Source organism: Physella acuta, unplaced genomic scaffold (assembly GCF_028476545.2).
Source record: "Physella acuta isolate Inbredline_101_S28 unplaced genomic scaffold, ASM2847654v3 ptg000076l, whole genome shotgun sequence".
In the NCBI taxonomy this organism is placed as follows: domain Eukaryota; kingdom Metazoa; phylum Mollusca; class Gastropoda; family Physidae; genus Physella; species Physella acuta.
The window spans coordinates 1,231,036-1,249,398 of NW_026731596.1; the positions used below are offsets into that span (position 1 = coordinate 1,231,036).

Genomic DNA, 18,363 nt, shown 5'->3' on the forward strand with positions numbered 1-18,363 from the left:
AAATATAGGTTTTCTAATTAATATTGTATTTACTCTTATTAAAACTTGGTCATTTTTTTTTTTACCTTTTTTTTATACACATAATTCTGTTACTACATAATAAAGTGTCTGACACTGGAGTATTTAAATGAGAAATTCACATTTAGCTTTGTCTCATACAGGTGTTCCATTTTAAGTTAAAAACTCCTGACGGTTTTGTGTTTCAATAACTAGAGTTAACTCATGTAGGCCTATTGTTAAATTCCATGATTTTCAGTCATGTATCATTATGTTCATAAGATGTTCAATAATGTACAATTTCATATCTGTATGATGTAAAAAAAATTCTCATCTGTATGATGTTCAATTTTGAATGATGCACCATATCCATGTGATATGTTGAGAAGATGAATGATGTACCATGTGTATGTGATGTTGAGTGATGTATGTTGATGTGCCAGTAAGTTACATGTGGACTGTACAATCTGTTCTTATGTTTTTGAATGGTAAACAGTCTTTCAATCATACAAACAAACTGCATTTACTCCTGTGATAATTTATCCATTGGTATAAAAATGTTTTATTGTTAACTACTTAAAAATTCAATAAAATATGTTGCCTCTAGATTGTTGGATCCTTATATTCAATGTAACTCTCAATACTCGCTCATTGCCTTCAAAAACTGCTCACACTGAAATCAAGTTTTCATATTTTATCAAATAATATCACAATATTTGATCATACATCAACAATAAATAAACTAAACATTAAAAATTATTTAAGAGAAATTACAGAATGCATGCAAAATGTATACCCTAAACAAACTCAATGCAAAACAACATCCATTTCTTCTTTATTTTTTGCCAATGAGACTGGTCCTTTCAAGCTGGTAGACAGGTCAGTACCTGAGCTACATTTCTTTCAGCCAGCAAAAAGGTAGACACTTTTGACCAACAAAATTTAAAAAAAAAAAAAACATTTTTTCTTAACACTAAGAACTAAGTTATAGCAAGCACAGTGTAAACATACAACATGTGCACATACACATCCGAGCACAACTGTAACAACAAATTACGAAAAAAAACCAAACCAAGAAATAAAATCCTATTATAATGACTCTGCAAGAGATACACATGACTTAACCATGTTTGTTTAAATGAGTATTATTTACTCTCAGCTCAATGAATGAGTGAATATACAGATATTTTTTTCTGTTTTCAAAAGCTGAGTAAAAACACAATAGATTTTAAAACATTACAATTTAAAACTTTATTTTTTTTCAACAATTTTTTGTATGATAACAATCTTGTTTTCTACAAAAATAGTCACAAAATTGCTTTTTACATAGTTATTATGCTTCAAATCACCTTCAAAAACAAAAATACAAATATAAAAGGAGTTTTAAAAAGATAAAAGAATATTTTAAGCTCTTTAACATTCTCTCATTATTCTTAACTCATGTTAAATTACTTTAGTTTCCTTCAACTTCTTTTGCTTAAATTATTGAGTTGGTTTGCGAATTTTATTTTGAGTTAAGTATGCTGATTGTGTTACAAGCAATAAATTAAAGAATAGAAACCATCCAAACTAACAAGCAAAAAGATTTGTAAAAATAGACTTCAAATTTAAAAAGACATAAAAATCTGGGTGAACACCACCAAAAGAATATGTACACACTTTACAAAACTGGCTGTACATAAATGGAACTTTTGATTAGACAACACATTCTATCCAAGAAATAAAACTTTCTAGGTTGAATATCTACAGTTACAGTGGAAATAAAAGGTGCATACATTTAATGTGATGGGATGAACTGCTGGCTCCATCAGTGGTAGAGGAACATTTAAACACAATCTACTGCTGTCTTGTAGCTGTTCACATATACAACATTCAAGCTACTGTCACATCAATAACACATTCAAATGTGATAGGATGAGCTGCTGGTTCCCTGTCAGTGGTAGAGGAACATTTCAACAGAATCTACTGCTGTGTTGTAGCTGATCACACAGACAACATTCAAGCTACTGTCACATCATTAACACATTATGTAACAAAAATTTCTGCCCATATAATGTAACACAATTCCGTGACAAAAATCTGTCCATACTACTCTCAGACTTTAAAGCTACAGCTATAAGTTTGCTGATGCTGCCTGTTTTAGTGGGAAAGATAACTCTTGGTCAGACAAATCTTGATTGGTCAACACAATGACATTGTCAACACAAGGACATTTATATACATTACCTGACACAACGACATTTAAATACATTTCCTGACACAATGACATTTATATACATTTCCTGACACAATGACATTTATAATTATATACAGATTATCCATTCCTGACATAGTGACATTTTACTTGAGTACATGCATCTTTACTTATCAGGTACTACAAAATATTCTCATAAACTTTTGTTTTTAAACAGATACACCAACAAGAAATAAATATATTTGTCTGAAACAATCTTGACTCATAAGAAAGCTGTTCTGTGTCAAGTTTTTCTTCCACTGCAGAGCAGAATAAATTGTTTTCTATAAATATAGTGGTTCAAAGTATTTTATTTTGAAGAAAGTGGTCATCCATAAATGACATTCCAAAAGGTGGGGTGTAGATATACTACACAGGGGAAGGGTAGGGTAAGATGATGCCATATATTGGGGGAGATGAAGGGAACGACTTAATATTTGAACAATTTAGAGAAGATGGCAGACACTGAAACAACATATGTAGACTAACTAAACTAGAGCACCATTTGTTAAAACCAAACTTGTAGTATCAATAGCACTTTGAGAGCAATACACTTTCTACTATAGATCAGCTGATTAAAAATGTTAGCTACTCTTCAAGTTTCTAAATATATATAAGTTGTTAGGTGACTTATCAAAACACTTTAGATCATCTGATTTTAAAGTGTTCACATTTTTGTTTACATTTTTGTTAACACATAAGCTGGCCAGAGAGCATTAATTTCTAGGATAAGGCTCTCTCTAAACATCACTAGAGTATTCAAGGAAAACATCACTGCTGGAGGGTATAAAAGTCTGAAGAAATAGTTGATCTTCCCTAGTGCTAAAACCAAAATGACAACATGCCAGATAAAATGTTGGACTGCCCTACTGTTCAACATCAATGTGGCATCAGATAAATAGCCTCTAAACTTTATCAGAGTCTGAACTTTTGTGTAGCTGCTCAGCTTCCCATTGTACTGCATGACGTTTCTTCTTGTGCTCATTAAGTTTGCCCAGAGTGTAGTAGCACTTCTCACAGTGCAGGCACCTGTACTCCTTCAGCCCAGCGTGTCTCTTCAGGTGGACTTTGTAGCGGTAGCGGGTGGGGAACGCTGACTCGCACAGGTCACATTTAAAGGGCATGTCTCTGGTATGGACCACCTGAATGTGAAGTTTGCGATGACCTCGCTGCTTAAAGCTGCGATCACAGAAGTCACATTTAAAGGGAGTTTCTCCACTGTGGGTTCGTCTGTGTGTTTTCAAGTCAGAGTTGGAAGCAAAAGCTTTCTGGCACACCTCGCAGCTCCAGCGTTTCAATATTTTAGCTTGGTGAGAGAACTGCCGTGTGGCCAGATTGTAAGCGTCAACGTTACTGGGGAGGTGGCTCATCTCTTCATCGTTCAAACCACCGGTCTCCATCAGAGTTTTACTTTCTGTAAGTGAAGATTCACTTAAATGCGAGTTACTATCTTCCCTGTTTTCTTCCATTTCTATAGGTTCTTGTTTTATAACGCCATTCAATCCTGCGCCTTTGTTTTTGGAATACATGAGGAAAGCCTCAACATCAGGGCTGTAGTTGGGATCATTGAGCCGCTTCATCAGCTCCTCGTGTTTCTTGAAGATGTGCTGCTTGAGTTCTGTGCTAGTCTTGAAGGAGATGCCACACAGGTCACACTCAAAAGGCTTGGAGTCAGGCAGGTTGTGGCAGTGGCAGTGGACACTCAGGTGGCTCAACATGGGGAACCTCTGACCACAGATGTTACACTTGTAGATGTTGAGCACCTTGTCGTACCTGTGCTTGGTGTTCTTGTGCTTGTCCACCTCAGACACAAACCTGAACTCCTGGCCGCAGATGTCACACTTGACAAACTTCTTGAACGAGTGCATCTTTTTGTGAACTAACAAAGCGTATTTACGTCGGAAGTTTTTCCCACACTCCTCACAAGAGAAGACTTGGGTGTATATTTTGTGCAGCCTGACATGGCGTTCGAGGTTGTCTTTCCCTAAAAAACTTTTACTACACAGACCACATTTGATAAAGTCCCCTTCTTTATGGACCTTCCTGGCGTGAGCCTGAAACTTTGCACCACCGCTATAGAACTTTAACCCACAGAAAGGACAAGGGTAGTTTTTTGGCTTGTGATTGGGGGTCTTCACAAGGCTGGGATCTTCATCACCCCCTGACTGACTGACATCCGCCACCTTTGGCTCACTCTGGACCTTCAGTCTTTGTAAGATCTCTAGCGCTGGCTCAGCTGGACTTTCTACTTTAGCCTCAGGTTTAGACTCTGTTATAAACGTGGCCTGGATTATTTCCTGGTTGCGATGACCTCGTAGATGAGCATTATACCCACTGCGAGTAATCAACTGCACGCCACAAATTTCACAGCGACAGTCATGCCCTGTCTTGTGTAGCAGTGAATGTTTCTGTAGCATGCGCTTGGACTTGAAGCCTCTGCCACACTCCTTACATTTGTAGGGCTTGGTCTCATCGTGGTAGCTCATGTGTTTCTGGAGCTCCTCAGGGGAGTCAAACATGATGGTACAGATGGGGCAGGAGTACTGGGACAGGCCTGACTCTTCACTGTCTGCCTCCTGGTACTTTCTGGAACAATACCATGATGGACTTCAGAAACACTCTCTAGACTAGCACCAAGTACTCAATAATTTATCTTAATTAGTTCTTTAAAAATATGTGATGCAAATTATGTTAGGTTTCAAATATTTTATCTTGTTTTATTATATTTTATCTTAAATTAATATAAGGTATAAGAATGAAGGAAACATGTTCAAATATACCTCTGTTGGCTGTTAATTAAATAAATATAAGGTATAAGAATGAAGGAAACAAGTTCAAATCTACCTCTGTTGGCTGAGCTGGTCAATAAACTGCATTTCCTCAGCAAAAGGCAGACTCCCAGGCTCCACATCACAGTATTTCAGGTGGGTGGACAGGGAGCTTTTCATCTTAAACCTGCGCAGGCAGCGCCGACATTGGAAAGGCAGGACATGGGAATGCTGGAGGTCTATGTGGTTGCGCAGCAAGCAGGCGGCCTGGAAGTTCTCCTGACACACAGCACACTGGAAGGCTGTTGTAGCTCTGTGGGCACGGACGTGCTTGATGAAGGATGGGAACTTGTGGACAGCCTTCCCACAGATGTTGCAGAAATACTTCTCTTCTAGCTGACCTGGGCAAGGGATAACACAACTAGACATTTTAAACAAGATAGCAGCTTGTTTGTAGGCAAGTAAACAAGACATGATACATTTAACACAGGGCTGTAAATGGTTTAGATGTAGGTGCACTGGCCAGGTGAATGGTGTCCTGTACAGCTCATCACATCTTTCTCTAACTTGTCTTACAGCACTGTGGTAAATATACTATGTGTAAAATACATGGGATAAAATGACTAAGTAGAAGAAAAAAGCAACTTCTAATCTGGAAGTCCTTTAGTTTTGGGGCTCATCCCAGCTCTGATGGTTATCTCACCTGACTTGTATCAGGATAATTAATTAACCAGTTGAGTATCTCTACATCTGCCATATAGACTATCTTGCCTAAAAGGTTGTTTTTTTTTAATTTAAATAGCAAAAAGACCAAAAGCTCTCTCTTCCAAAACTGTACTGCCCACACCCACTTCACTTAATCCTTTGTGGCCCCTGAGGAGCAGGGCCCATACCCAGCACCCAGATAATTACAGTCCAATATTACTTATATCAGTGTTAAAGTATAAGGATGAATACAGTCCAATATTACTTATATCACTGTTAAAGTATAAGGATAAATACAGTCCAATATTATATATATCACTGTTAATACAATGTATAAGGATGAACTTTTCATACAGTACCTTTTCTTCTTCCCTTGCTCTTAGTGGTTTCCTCAACAGGCCTGACCATCTCAGCGTCTTGTATTTTACTCCTGTCCACCCACACTTCAAAGGTTGACAGCCTGCGATGACAAGTGTACTGGGCCTTGGAGGAGAATGTTTCATTGCAGTCACTACAGTGTATGCTGAGGGCTTCGCGGCAGTGTGAGACCATGTGGGGGGTGTACAGGCTCATGTCCGTGAACCTCTCGTCACAGACAAAACAAGCGTACACTTTATTGGTGGGCTCTGACCTCTTCAGCTTGTTGCCAGCTGTCACTCTTTTCTTTGCCACAGGTTTAGGTGTGTCTGTCAGTGAGACGTCAATTGTGGCATCACTGTCGTCATCATCAGACTCGCTTGGTTGCTGCAAGTCTGAATTGGCATCTTCGATAACCTTCAACTTTTGACAGGATGGGTCAGTGACCTCTGTAAACCAAGTCGAAGAGGTCTGGGAGGAGAAGCTTGAATAGATGCCATTACTGGCTGCCTGTGGCTCAGCTTTGGTGCTCTGTATCAGGCTGCTGCCTACATGCTGGAGGAGGAGCTCTGTGCTGCCTGCATAAGGGAGGTCACTGTCATCAGGAAGAAATGTCCTCAGTAGACTGGCTAGAGAGCTTATCTCCTCCTGGCCGCCATTTTCTCGGTTCTCAAACTCCATTATGGCTGTCAACAAATTCAAAAAAATTAAACCAGGCACATTAACATAAATGGTTTTATTTACTGATTCTAGAGAGAGGAAGACAAAAATGGTTGTGTTTACTGACAAAATTAACAAAATATTTCATTATGAGGTCCAACAAATATAAGCTACTTACACTACACAGACAAACAAGTTGTTAAGACAGGTAAGTGGCCAGTAGCTGGGTTGGTGCCATCCTGTCTTCACCTGCCTGTATGATCAGGCATCAACCTGCAGAATTTACAATTTGGTACTTTATAAATCTGCTTCAATCATCATTAATGTACACATTCTTCAACTCTGGCTTTTCATCATCACTAGTGTACACATTCTTCCTACATTAATATAAATTACAGCAAACTATAGGATACAAAACTTGTAATGTTATAGTAAATTTAATTTGTGATGAATTTATCAAGAAACCGTGGTAAAATTTTATAATCCTGACTTCACTTAAGTTTGTGAGCTTTCCTATGAGTCAACTCAGCTTTTATGGGTACCTGTCATTATTCAGGTAGAATAAAAAGACTGACAAATGAAAGATATTTTTATTCCTGTGACTACACAAACTGTTTTTTCTGCCACTTTCATCTCTCAATTACTTCATTTTCTTTTTGTGCCTGTAGTTTATTCATTACTTTCTTGTGTAGGCATAACCAATACAAACAATGCTGACAGTTATGCCAGGTTTTTTAGAAAATGTATTAAAATAATATTATTAAATTAGGCCAAGCTGTAAAGGGCTACATACTACATATCATTTTTACTAATTAACTAATGTTATCTATTAGTATCTACATCTAGTAGTAGCAGAGTCATCACGAGGACGGTGCGGACTGCACCAGGTGACACCAAGACAAAAAATTGCAAAATATTAAATAAAAATGCTTTTTGACAGTTGAATTAATGATTAATTAGAGTTGAAAAGTCTTTTAAGTTTTAAATTGCTGATCCAGACAGGGGGGGGGGGGGGGGGGGGACACCATGCTAATTATTGAGAAAACTATGAAATGTTACTTTGTTTCTTTCGAATTAAATATATATATATATATATATATATATATATATATATATATATATATATATAAATATATATACATTTTTTTATTTGATGGGGAGGGGGTTACACCATGAGGTGCCACATCGGGTGTCACCCGACCTAGCGACGCCACTGAGTAGTAGATGAAGTCTACTAGTAGTAGATCTATAACTTAGTTAATTAAGTTAATAGGCTAGTTAATATTAATAGATCTAGATCTTATAATCTATCTATACTAGAATAACTAGATTATTAGCCATTTTTACTGTCTCATATACAGAGTATAGAGGAAGTGATGTAATCGTGCACAAAAGTAGTTATAGTAGATCTATAACTTAGTTAATTAAGTTAATAGGCTAGTTAATATTAATAGATCTAGATCTAGATCTTATAAACTATCTATACTAGAATAACTAGATTATTAGCCATTTTTACTGTCTCGTATACAGAGTATAGAGGAAGTATTGTAATCGTGCACAAAAATCACATGAAATTTTGACAGTCTTCATTATTTTACACCTCAGTACTTCATCACACACAGAGTATATGGGACTTATCTTTATCTGTCAAAAATTCTAAATCCAGATTTATTAAAATTTCGGCGTTTTATGCGTATTCGAGTCAGAAAACTGGGTTTTGAAATTCTGTCAGTGTGTGTGTATGTGTAAACACGATAACTTGAACACCGTTACAGCTCGGTTGATGAAATTTCATATATAGGCCTATGTATTATATCAGCGATTTCCGATAACCGGAAGTGGGACTTATATTAACTTATTCTACTTCAGTACTTTTAGTTTTATAAAAGCCTATAACTTGAGTGCTCTTTCAGATAAATAAACTAAATTTCACATATAAGTAAAAGATATAATTTTTTGCCTTCTGTCGAATTTTGATTAATTTTCGTTGATCGGAAGTAGTAATTTAAGCTATTTCCGATTTCTCAAAAAACGAAAATGAATGTATAAAGTATAAAGTACTAATAATATTCCGCACAGATTGTTTGGCATTCACTTGGTGTGCAATTCTTTTTTTCTACGAGATTCTATTTTAAAAAGTTTAAGTAATTAAAAATTGATTAAAATTCATGTCTATATCCTGCGTTGCCATTTCCCGTAGTGTTATATAAGAATATTTGAGAAAGTTTAGGGGAGATCACTCCGGGTTTATTAGTTAGAGCCTAAGTAATTTAGGTTATATATTTTAGGTCTAGAATCTAGGCTAGATTCTATTTTAACTAGTCTAGCTAGATCTAGATCTAGTCTAGATCCTTGCCCTTGACATCTAGATCTAGATATCTAGGAATATGCCTAGATTCTAGATTAGGGTATTAGATCTTATCTAGGTTTAGTACTAAGATCTAGACTAGAGAGAGATTCTATACATTTTTTTTTTCTAGAGACGTCTATTTTTTTATAATCTAGATCTAGAAGATCTAAAAGTAAAATCTAGATCTAGAAAATCTAGATCTATTATTTTTTATTTTATGAATTTATGGTCTAGACTCCAATTTGTTTAAATGACCGTTTTGAATGTGTAGAGTCAGCTTAAAAATCAAAAAGTAATAAAATCTAGAATTCTAGATCATTAATTTACAAAAAAAAAAACAGGGGAAAATGCAGAAAAACAATATAAAGAAGGGCAACAGAGTCCCGTAACGCCGTAAAGAAATGGGTTGCGAACCCCGGCCGCCGCCATATCCTGCGATAGCTTTGACGATGGACTCGCCATTTAGAACATTGTGTTGTTTTTTTTTCTGCTGGATTGAAACTGGCCAGGAGTAGCGATGTCGATAGCAGACTACTGAAACTAGTGTCTCTAATCATGGAAAATGGTAAAATTTCTTCTCACCCCTGAACATTTAAGCAGAATCCATATTAGTAACCGTTCGTCCTAGCAACACCTTCCTGCGTTGGGCTGCAGCAGTTTAACCAACGCACATAAAGCCGTTTCGCGACAACCTGTCATTTCGCATCGCATTATGAATGTAGGTCTCGGAGTTCGGATCCCGTTGTGTAAAGGGAGGCTAACAGCTTTTTATTTCAGATCTGTTGAAGGGAAAATGGGTTAAGGGACATGCTTAATTTCTTTTTTTTTTTTAAATGATCTAGATTCTATAGGTCTAGTTAAATAATTATATTTTTAACTATTGTTTTTTCGTTGACATTAAATTTGAGTTCCACTGATTAGGTACTTTATTAAACGTTCGTAAATAAATGGCTCTGTATCTTTGTAAATGAGGCGTCCTTGATTATTCTGGTGTAATCCAAATAGTATTCTAAATAGAGCTTAAGTTCTGTTCCAGTTAAGCTCTTATCTTGTTCCCGTCTCTGCCTAAAAAGCGCGGGGCAGAAGAAGTAGAGTTCATCTGTTTAAATTACCTCGGCGTACAAGGGGATTATATGTGCGGTCAGCATTAGGCCCAGTCGCCTTGTTTCCCTTAGGTGAATTAGGAACCCATCATAGCTGGGTGGACTCAGAGACGTTCTACTGACTTGAACCCGGATTCGAACGAGACTTTCGGGCAAGCAGTCTAGCCCTTACGCTAGGCCACGCAGTCCCTTCTCTTATCAAATAGCAATTCCCAAATATTTACCACATCTTTATTGGTTAATATACGGTTAGATTTAAGCAAATGTTTAATATGGTTAGGGTTAAGCTCATGATTAAAGAAATCTCATCACGAATGAAAATCACTTTGGGCCCTAGCATGCCTATGACATCCTCTATAAATGGTTCACTCGTCTAACGTTACATACGTCACGTTGTGTGTGATTGATTGGGTGGGTGGAGTCTAGAAATATGATCTAGTTTATACTTTGTAGATTCTACTGACAAATAAATAAATTAATATATCACTGTGTTAACCTACGCAGTGATGATCTCTATATCATCGTTCTAAAAATGAGTTTAACTTTCAGCAAGCGATTCTTCATCGTACCCGTCGACAACATGAGCTAAAGCAAGGACACGTGTATAGTCTATACAGCTAATTGATTCATTGTCTCGATAACTAGTCAACTTATCACCTACCCGCTATCTAATAAACTAACCCCCACCACTAACCAACCCGGCAATAACCCACACCACTAACCAACCCAGCAATAGCCCACACAACTAACCCAGCAATAACCCACACAACTAACCAACCCAGCAATAGCCCACACAACTAACCCAGCAATAGCCCACACAACTAACCCAGCAATAGCCCACACAACTAACCCAGCAATAGCCCACACAACTAACCAACCCAGCAATAACCCACACAACTAACCCAGCAATAACCCACACAACTAACCCAGCAATAGCCCACACAACTAACCCAGCAATAGCCCACACAACTAACCAACCCAGCAATAACCCACACAACTAACCCAGCAATAGCCCACACAACTAACCCAGCAATAGCCCACACAACTAACCAACCCAGCAATAGCCCACACAACTAACCAACCCAGCAATAACCCACACAACTAACCAACCCAGCAATAGCCCACACAACTAACCCAGCAATAGCCCACACAACTAACCAACCCAGCAATAGCCCACACAACTAACCAACCCAGCATTAACCCACACAACTAACCAACCCAGCAATAGCCCACACAACTAACCCAGCAATAGCCCACACAACTAACCCAGCAATAACCCACACAACTAACCAACCCAGCATTAACCCACACAACTAACCCAGCATTAACCCACACCACTAACCAACCCAGCAATAACCCACACAACTAACCCAGCAATAGCCCACACAAATAACCCAGCAATAACCCACACAACTAACCAACCCAGCAATAACCCACACAACTAACCCAGCAATAACCCACACAACTAACCAACCCAGCAATAACCCACACAACTAACCCTGCAATAACCCACACAACTAACCCAGCAATAACCCACACCACTAACCAACCCAGCAATAACCCACACAACTAACCCAGCAATAACCCACACAACTAACCCAGCAATAACCCACACAACTAACCAACCCAGCAATAACCCACACAACTAACCAACCCAGCATTAACCCACACAACTAACCCAGCATTAACCCACACCACTAACCAACCCAGCAATAACCCACACAACTAACCCAGCAATAGCCCACACAACTAACCCAGCAATAGCCCACACAACTAACCCAGCAATAACCCACACAACTAACCAACCCAGCAATAACCCACACAACTAACCCAGCAATAACCCACACAACTAACCAACCCAGCAATAACCCACACCACTAACCCAGCAATAACCCACACCACTAACCAACCCAGCAATAACCCACACAACTAATCCAGCAATAACCCACACAACTAACCCAGCAATAGCCCACACAACTAACCCAGCAATAGCCCACACAACTAACCCAGCAATAACCCACACAACTAACCAACCCAGCAATATCCCACACAACTAACCCAGCAATAACCCACACAACTAACCCAGCAATAGCCCACACAACTAACCCAGCAATAACCCACACAACTAACCAACCCAGCAATAACCCACACAACTAACCCAGCAATAGCCCACAAAACTAACCCAGCAATAACCCACACAACTAACCAACCCAGCAATAACCCACACAACTAACCAACCCAGCAATAACCCACACAACTAACCAACCCAGCAATAGCCCACACAACTAACCCAGCAATAGCCCACACAACTAACCCAGCAATAACCCACACAACTAACCCAGCAATAGCCCACACAACTAACCCAGCAATAACCCACACAACTAACCAACCCAGCAATAACCCACACAACTAACACAGCAATAGCCCACACAACTAACCCAGCAATAACCCACACAACTAACCAACCCAGCAATAACCCACACAACTAACCAACCCAGCAATAACCCACACAACTAACCAACCCAGCAATAACCCACACAACTAACCAACCCAGCAATAGCCCACACAACTAACCAACCCAGCATTAACCCACACAACTAACCAACCCAGCAATAGCCCACACAACTAACCCAGCAATAGCCCACACAACTAACCAACCCAGCAATAGCCCACACAACTAACCAACCCAGCATTAACCCACACAACTAACCAACCCACCAATAGCCCACACAACTAACCCAGCAATAGCCCACACAACTAACCCAGCAATAACCCACACAACTAACCAACCCAGCATTAACCCACACAACTAACCCAGCATTAACCCACACCACTAACCAACCCAGCAATAACCCACACAACTAACCCAGCAATAGCCCACACAAATAACCCAGCAATAACCCACACAACTAACCAACCCAGCAATAACCCACACAACTAACCCAGCAATAACCCACACAACTAACCAACCCAGCAATAACCCACACAACTAACCCTGCAATAACCCACACAACTAACCCAGCAATAACCCACACCACTAACCAACCCAGCAATAACCCACACAACTAACCCAGCAATAGCCCACACAACTAACCCAGCAATAACCCACACAACTAACCAACCCAGCAATAACCCACACAACTAACCAACCCAGCAATAACCCACACAACTAACCAACCCAGCAATAACCCACACAACTAACCAACCCAGCAATAGCCCACACAACTAACCAACCCAGCAACAACCCACACAACTAACCAACCCAGCAATAGCCCACACAACTAACCCAGCAATAGCCCACACAACTAACCAACCCAGCAATAGCCCACACAACTAACCAACCCAGCATTAACCCACACAACTAACCAACCCAGCAATAGCCCACACAACTAACCCAGCAATAGCCCACACAACTAACCCAGCAATAACCCACACAACTAACCAACCCAGCATTAACCCACACAACTAACCCAGCATTAACCCACACCACTAACCAACCCAGCAATAACCCACACAACTAACCCAGCAATAGCCCACACAAATAACCCAGCAATAACCCACACAACTAACCAACCCAGCAATAACCCACACAACTAACCCAGCAATAACCCACACAACTAACCAACCCAGCAATAACCCACACAACTAACCCTGCAATAACCCACACAACTAACCCAGCAATAACCCACACCACTAACCAACCCAGCAATAACCCACACAACTAACCCAGCAATAACCCACACAACTAACCCAGCAATAACCCACACAACTAACCAACCCAGCAATAACCCACACAACTAACCAACCCAGCATTAACCCACACAACTAACCCAGCATTAACCCACACCACTAACCAACCCAGCAATAACCCACACAACTAACCCAGCAATAGCCCACACAACTAACCCAGCAATAGCCCACACAACTAACCCAGCAATAACCCACACAACTAACCAACCCAGCAATAACCCACACAACTAACCAACCCAGCATTAACCCACACAACTAACCCAGCATTAACCCACACCACTAACCAACCCAGCAATAACCCACACAACTAACCCAGCAATAGCCCACACAACTAACCCAGCAATAACCCACACAACCAACCAACCCAGCAATAACCCACACAACTAACCCAGCAATAGCCCACACAACTAACCAACCCAGCAATAACCCACACAACTAACCCAGCAATAACCCACACAACTAACCAACCCAGCAATAGCCCAGACAACTAACCCAGCAATAGCCCACACAACTAACCCAGCAATAACCCACACAACTAACCAACCCAGCAATAACCCACACAACTAACCCAGCAATAACCCACACAACTAACCAACCCAGCAATAGCCCACACAACTAACCCAGCAATAGCCCACACAACTAACCCAGCAATAACCCACACAACTAACCCAGCAATAGCCCACACAACTAACCCAGCAATAACCCACACCACTAACCAACCCAGCAATAACCCACACAACTAACCCAGCAATAGCCCACACAACTAACCCAGCAATAGCCCACACAACTAACCCAGCAATAACCCACACAACTAACCAACCCAGCAATAACCCACACAACTAACCAACCCAGCATTAACCCACACAACTAACCCAGCATTAACCCACACCACTAACCAACCCAGCAATAACCCACACAACTAACCCAGCAATAGCCCACACAACTAACCCAGCAATAACCCACACAACCAACCAACCCAGCAATAACCCACACAACTAACCCAGCAATAACCCACACCACTAACCAACCCAGCAATAACCCACACAACTAACCCAGCAATAACCCACACAACTAACCAACCCAGCAATAGCCCAGACAACTAACCCAGCAATAGCCCACACAACTAACCCAGCAATAACCCACACAACTAACCAACCCAGCAATAACCCACACAACTAACCCAGCAATAACCCACACAACTAACCAACCCAGCAATAGCCCACACAACTAACCCAGCAATAGCCCACACAACTAACCCAGCAATAACCCACACAACTAACCCAGCAATAGCCCACACAACTAACCCAGCAATAACCCACACAACTAACCAACCCAGCAATAACCCACACAACTAATCCAGCAATAGCCCACACAACTAACCCAGCAATAACCCACACAACTAACCAACCCAGCAATAGCCCACACAACTAACCCAGCAATAACCCACACAACTAACCAACCCAGCAATAGCCCACACAACTAACCCAGCAATAACCCACACAACTAACCCAGCAATAGCCCACACAACTAACCCAGCAATAACCCACACAACTAACCAACCCAGCAATAACCCACACAACTAACCCAGCAATAGCCCACACAACTAACCCAGCAATAGCCCACACAACTAACCAACCCAGCAATAACCCACACAACTAACCCAGCAATAACCCACACCACTAACCAACCCAGCAATAACCCACACAACTAACCCAGCAATAACCCACACAACTAACCAACCCAGCAATAACCCACACAACTAACCCAGCAATAGCCCACACAACTAACCCAGCAATAACCCACACAACTAACCAACCCAGCAATAACCCACACAACTAACCAACCCAGCAATAACCCACACAACTAACCCAGCAATAACCCACACAACTAACCAACCCAGCAATAACCCACACAACTAACCCAGCAATAACCCACACAACTAACCAACCCAGCAATAACCCACACAACTAACCCAGCAATAACCCACACAACTAACCAACCCAGCAATAGCCCACACAACTAACCCAGCAATAGCCCACACAACTAACCCAGCAATAACCCACACAACTAACCAACCCAGCAATAACCCACACAACTAACCAACCCAGCAATAACCCACACAACTAACCAACCCAGCAATAACCCACACAACTAACCAACCCAGCAATAGCCCACACAACTAACCAACCCAGCAATAGCCCACACAACTAACCAACCCAGCAATAACCCACACAACTAACCCAGCAATAACCCACACAACTAACCAACCCAGCAATAGCCCACACAACTAACCCAGCAATAGCCCACACAACTAACCCAGCAATAACCCACACGACTAACCAACCCAACTCTAACCCATACCACACCATTTATATCCAGACTTTACTCTTCCATCACCGGTTTCTGAAATTGTTGTTTGTTTGTTTTGCAGATGTTTCACATTATAAACATTTTGACTGCTTGTTTTAACACAATGCACGGTTCTATTTATTTAGCTATTGAAAACAAAAACCAGTTGGAAACTTTTTCTAAGCAGATTGTAAAGGCTGTTAGTAAAATAATGAAAAAGTTATAGTGAAATATTGCTAGTAAACCTATTGAAGATGTGGTCGAACGTCCAGTGTCATTGCTTTATTTCTAAATTCAAGTAGTTAATTATATGTGTGTGTGTATATATATATATATATATATATATATATATATATATATATATATATATATATATATATATATATATATATAAGATAAAGAGGCTGGTCCTGGTCTCACCCCTGCTGTTGTCAAACGAACAGGATGACAGACAACTGACAGAATTTCTAGAACTTTCTCCTCAGTGACAGACAGAATTTCTAGAACTTTCTCCTCAGTGACCGGTACCTCTCACAGCGTGTCCCCGGCGTTAGTCAGCCAAAAGTAGCTCGTATATGGCGGGGAAGTCACAGCTCTCGTGAAAAAAGTGCTTCTGTGAATAATTTAGTACTTTCTCGACGTCATTGATGCAGTGGCGCAGACAGGATTTTCGTAACCGCTGGGGGTTCAAGCTATATCCCCATATACATAGGCCAATATATATATATATATATATATATATATATATATATATATATATATATATATATATATATATATATATACATCTGTCATTTTGGTGGTCCATTGTGTTGGGGAGGGGGTGTGTGAAACACCTGCTAACTATGTTCCTGCCAACTCCACTGCATAGATGTGTACCCCACCCCCTTTTTTTATCATAAAAAATACTTAACATTTATTTATAACATCATGTTACATTTATTTAAAATTTTAAGATACTTCTGATATGTTATTTTAATTTTGATCTTACATTTAGATCTATTTTTTATAAAGGGGAATGAACTCCGCGAGAATATTTTGACTTCTGTCCATGTATTATTCCCCCTTAACAGTCTGTCCATGCCTTGAAGCAGACGGACCAAAATGGCAATTCAATTTCCTTTACTGTTGGTCTTGTCGTCTGACTTGCTCAATATGATCTAGTCTATGTATGATAGGTGGTAACCACGTGATTTCAATCAGTGCAGGGGCGTAAGCAGGTTTTGGGTTAGGGGGAGAGACGAGTGCAAATAAAGACGATAGTCTCTTGGATCCATTCGCTGTGTGGAGAGGGGGGGGTCTGATACATAGGCAACATCTGGCTCTTCTCATCTTACTGCCTAAGCTTTGTGCTTGGATTTCCAATGTGCGATAATCCAATGATCTATTAGACCAGGGTATCCAAACTTTTCAGTCCGAGGGCCGCATTACCTATCAAATTTCAGTTCAGGGGCCAGTTTCTTCCAGTCATGGCTTTGATTTTTCTGGGGAAAGTTCCCCAGCCATTACCGCCAAACGTTTTTTCCGTGGACAAAAAATCTCCGCGGGCCGGATGAGAGGACCTCGCGGGCCGTAGTTTGGAGACCCCTGTATTAGACTATGGAGCGTTATATATATATATATATATATATATATATATATATATATATATATATATATATATATGAGCATGTGGGTAGCAGGGGCGGAACTACTATACCACCAGACCCCAAAATCCGACCAAACTTTTTAAAAAGTGTACACCTTGATAGACTAGTGGTTTTGTAGAAGAAAAAAACAACAACAAAACCAGATTTACCACATCACTGATTGTTCTAGAGCAACTAACACACACTGTTGCATGGGGAGGGGGGGGGGGACTAGATTAGCTTTGAAAGATAGGCAAACCTATTCCTTGACTTATCGCCAGAGGCGTAGCGAGGGCGGGGCGGAAGGTGCGGGCCGCACCGGGTGACACCATTTATGAGGGTGACACCAAGGCAAAAAAATTACAAGATGTGCAGAAGAAAAATGTTTTTTTTGCCAGTTTCATTACTGATTACTTAGAGTTAAATAGTCTTTTAAGTACAAATTGACAATTATTACAAGAAG

At 40.1% G+C, this 18,363-nt stretch overlaps 1 protein-coding gene across 2 annotated transcripts; it reads right to left on the reverse strand.

Moving 5' to 3' along the window:
* Positions 1–520: 520 nt before the first annotated feature.
* On the reverse strand, positions 521–9,778 carry LOC131953881 (zinc finger protein 728). 2 transcript variants are annotated; one of them, XM_059317297.1, is made up of 5 exons: positions 9,653–9,778; positions 6,899–6,993; positions 6,063–6,746; positions 5,075–5,399; positions 521–4,816 (listed from the first exon to the last, which is right to left on the reverse strand). In XM_059317297.1, exons 3-5 carry the CDS (start codon positions 6,739–6,741, stop codon positions 3,136–3,138), a joined length of 2,685 nt encoding a protein of 894 aa, XP_059173280.1. In that variant the 5' UTR covers positions 6,742–6,746; positions 6,899–6,993; positions 9,653–9,778; the 3' UTR covers positions 521–3,135. The 2 variants fall into 2 exon arrangements, with proteins under 2 accessions (XP_059173280.1, XP_059173289.1); XM_059317306.1 differs by lacking the exon at positions 9,653–9,778 and adding an exon at positions 9,485–9,522.
* Positions 9,779–18,363: the final 8,585 nt, after the last annotated feature.

What these genes read in the sequence shown, in the direction of transcription:
- LOC131953881 (XM_059317297.1), bottom strand. Translation starts at nt 6,741, where the DNA reads ATGGAGTTTGAGAACCGAGAAAATGGCGGCCAGGAGGAGATAAGCTCT. An exon ending in GAGCAAGGGAAGAAGAAAAG is followed by an intron (nt 5,400 to 6,062) that starts GTACTGTATGAA and finishes TCCCTTGCCCAG; the next exon opens with GTCAGCTAGAAGAGAAGTAT. An exon ending in GACCAGCTCAGCCAACAGAG is followed by an intron (nt 4,817 to 5,074) that starts GTAGATTTGAAC and finishes GTATTGTTCCAG; the next exon opens with AAAGTACCAGGAGGCAGACA.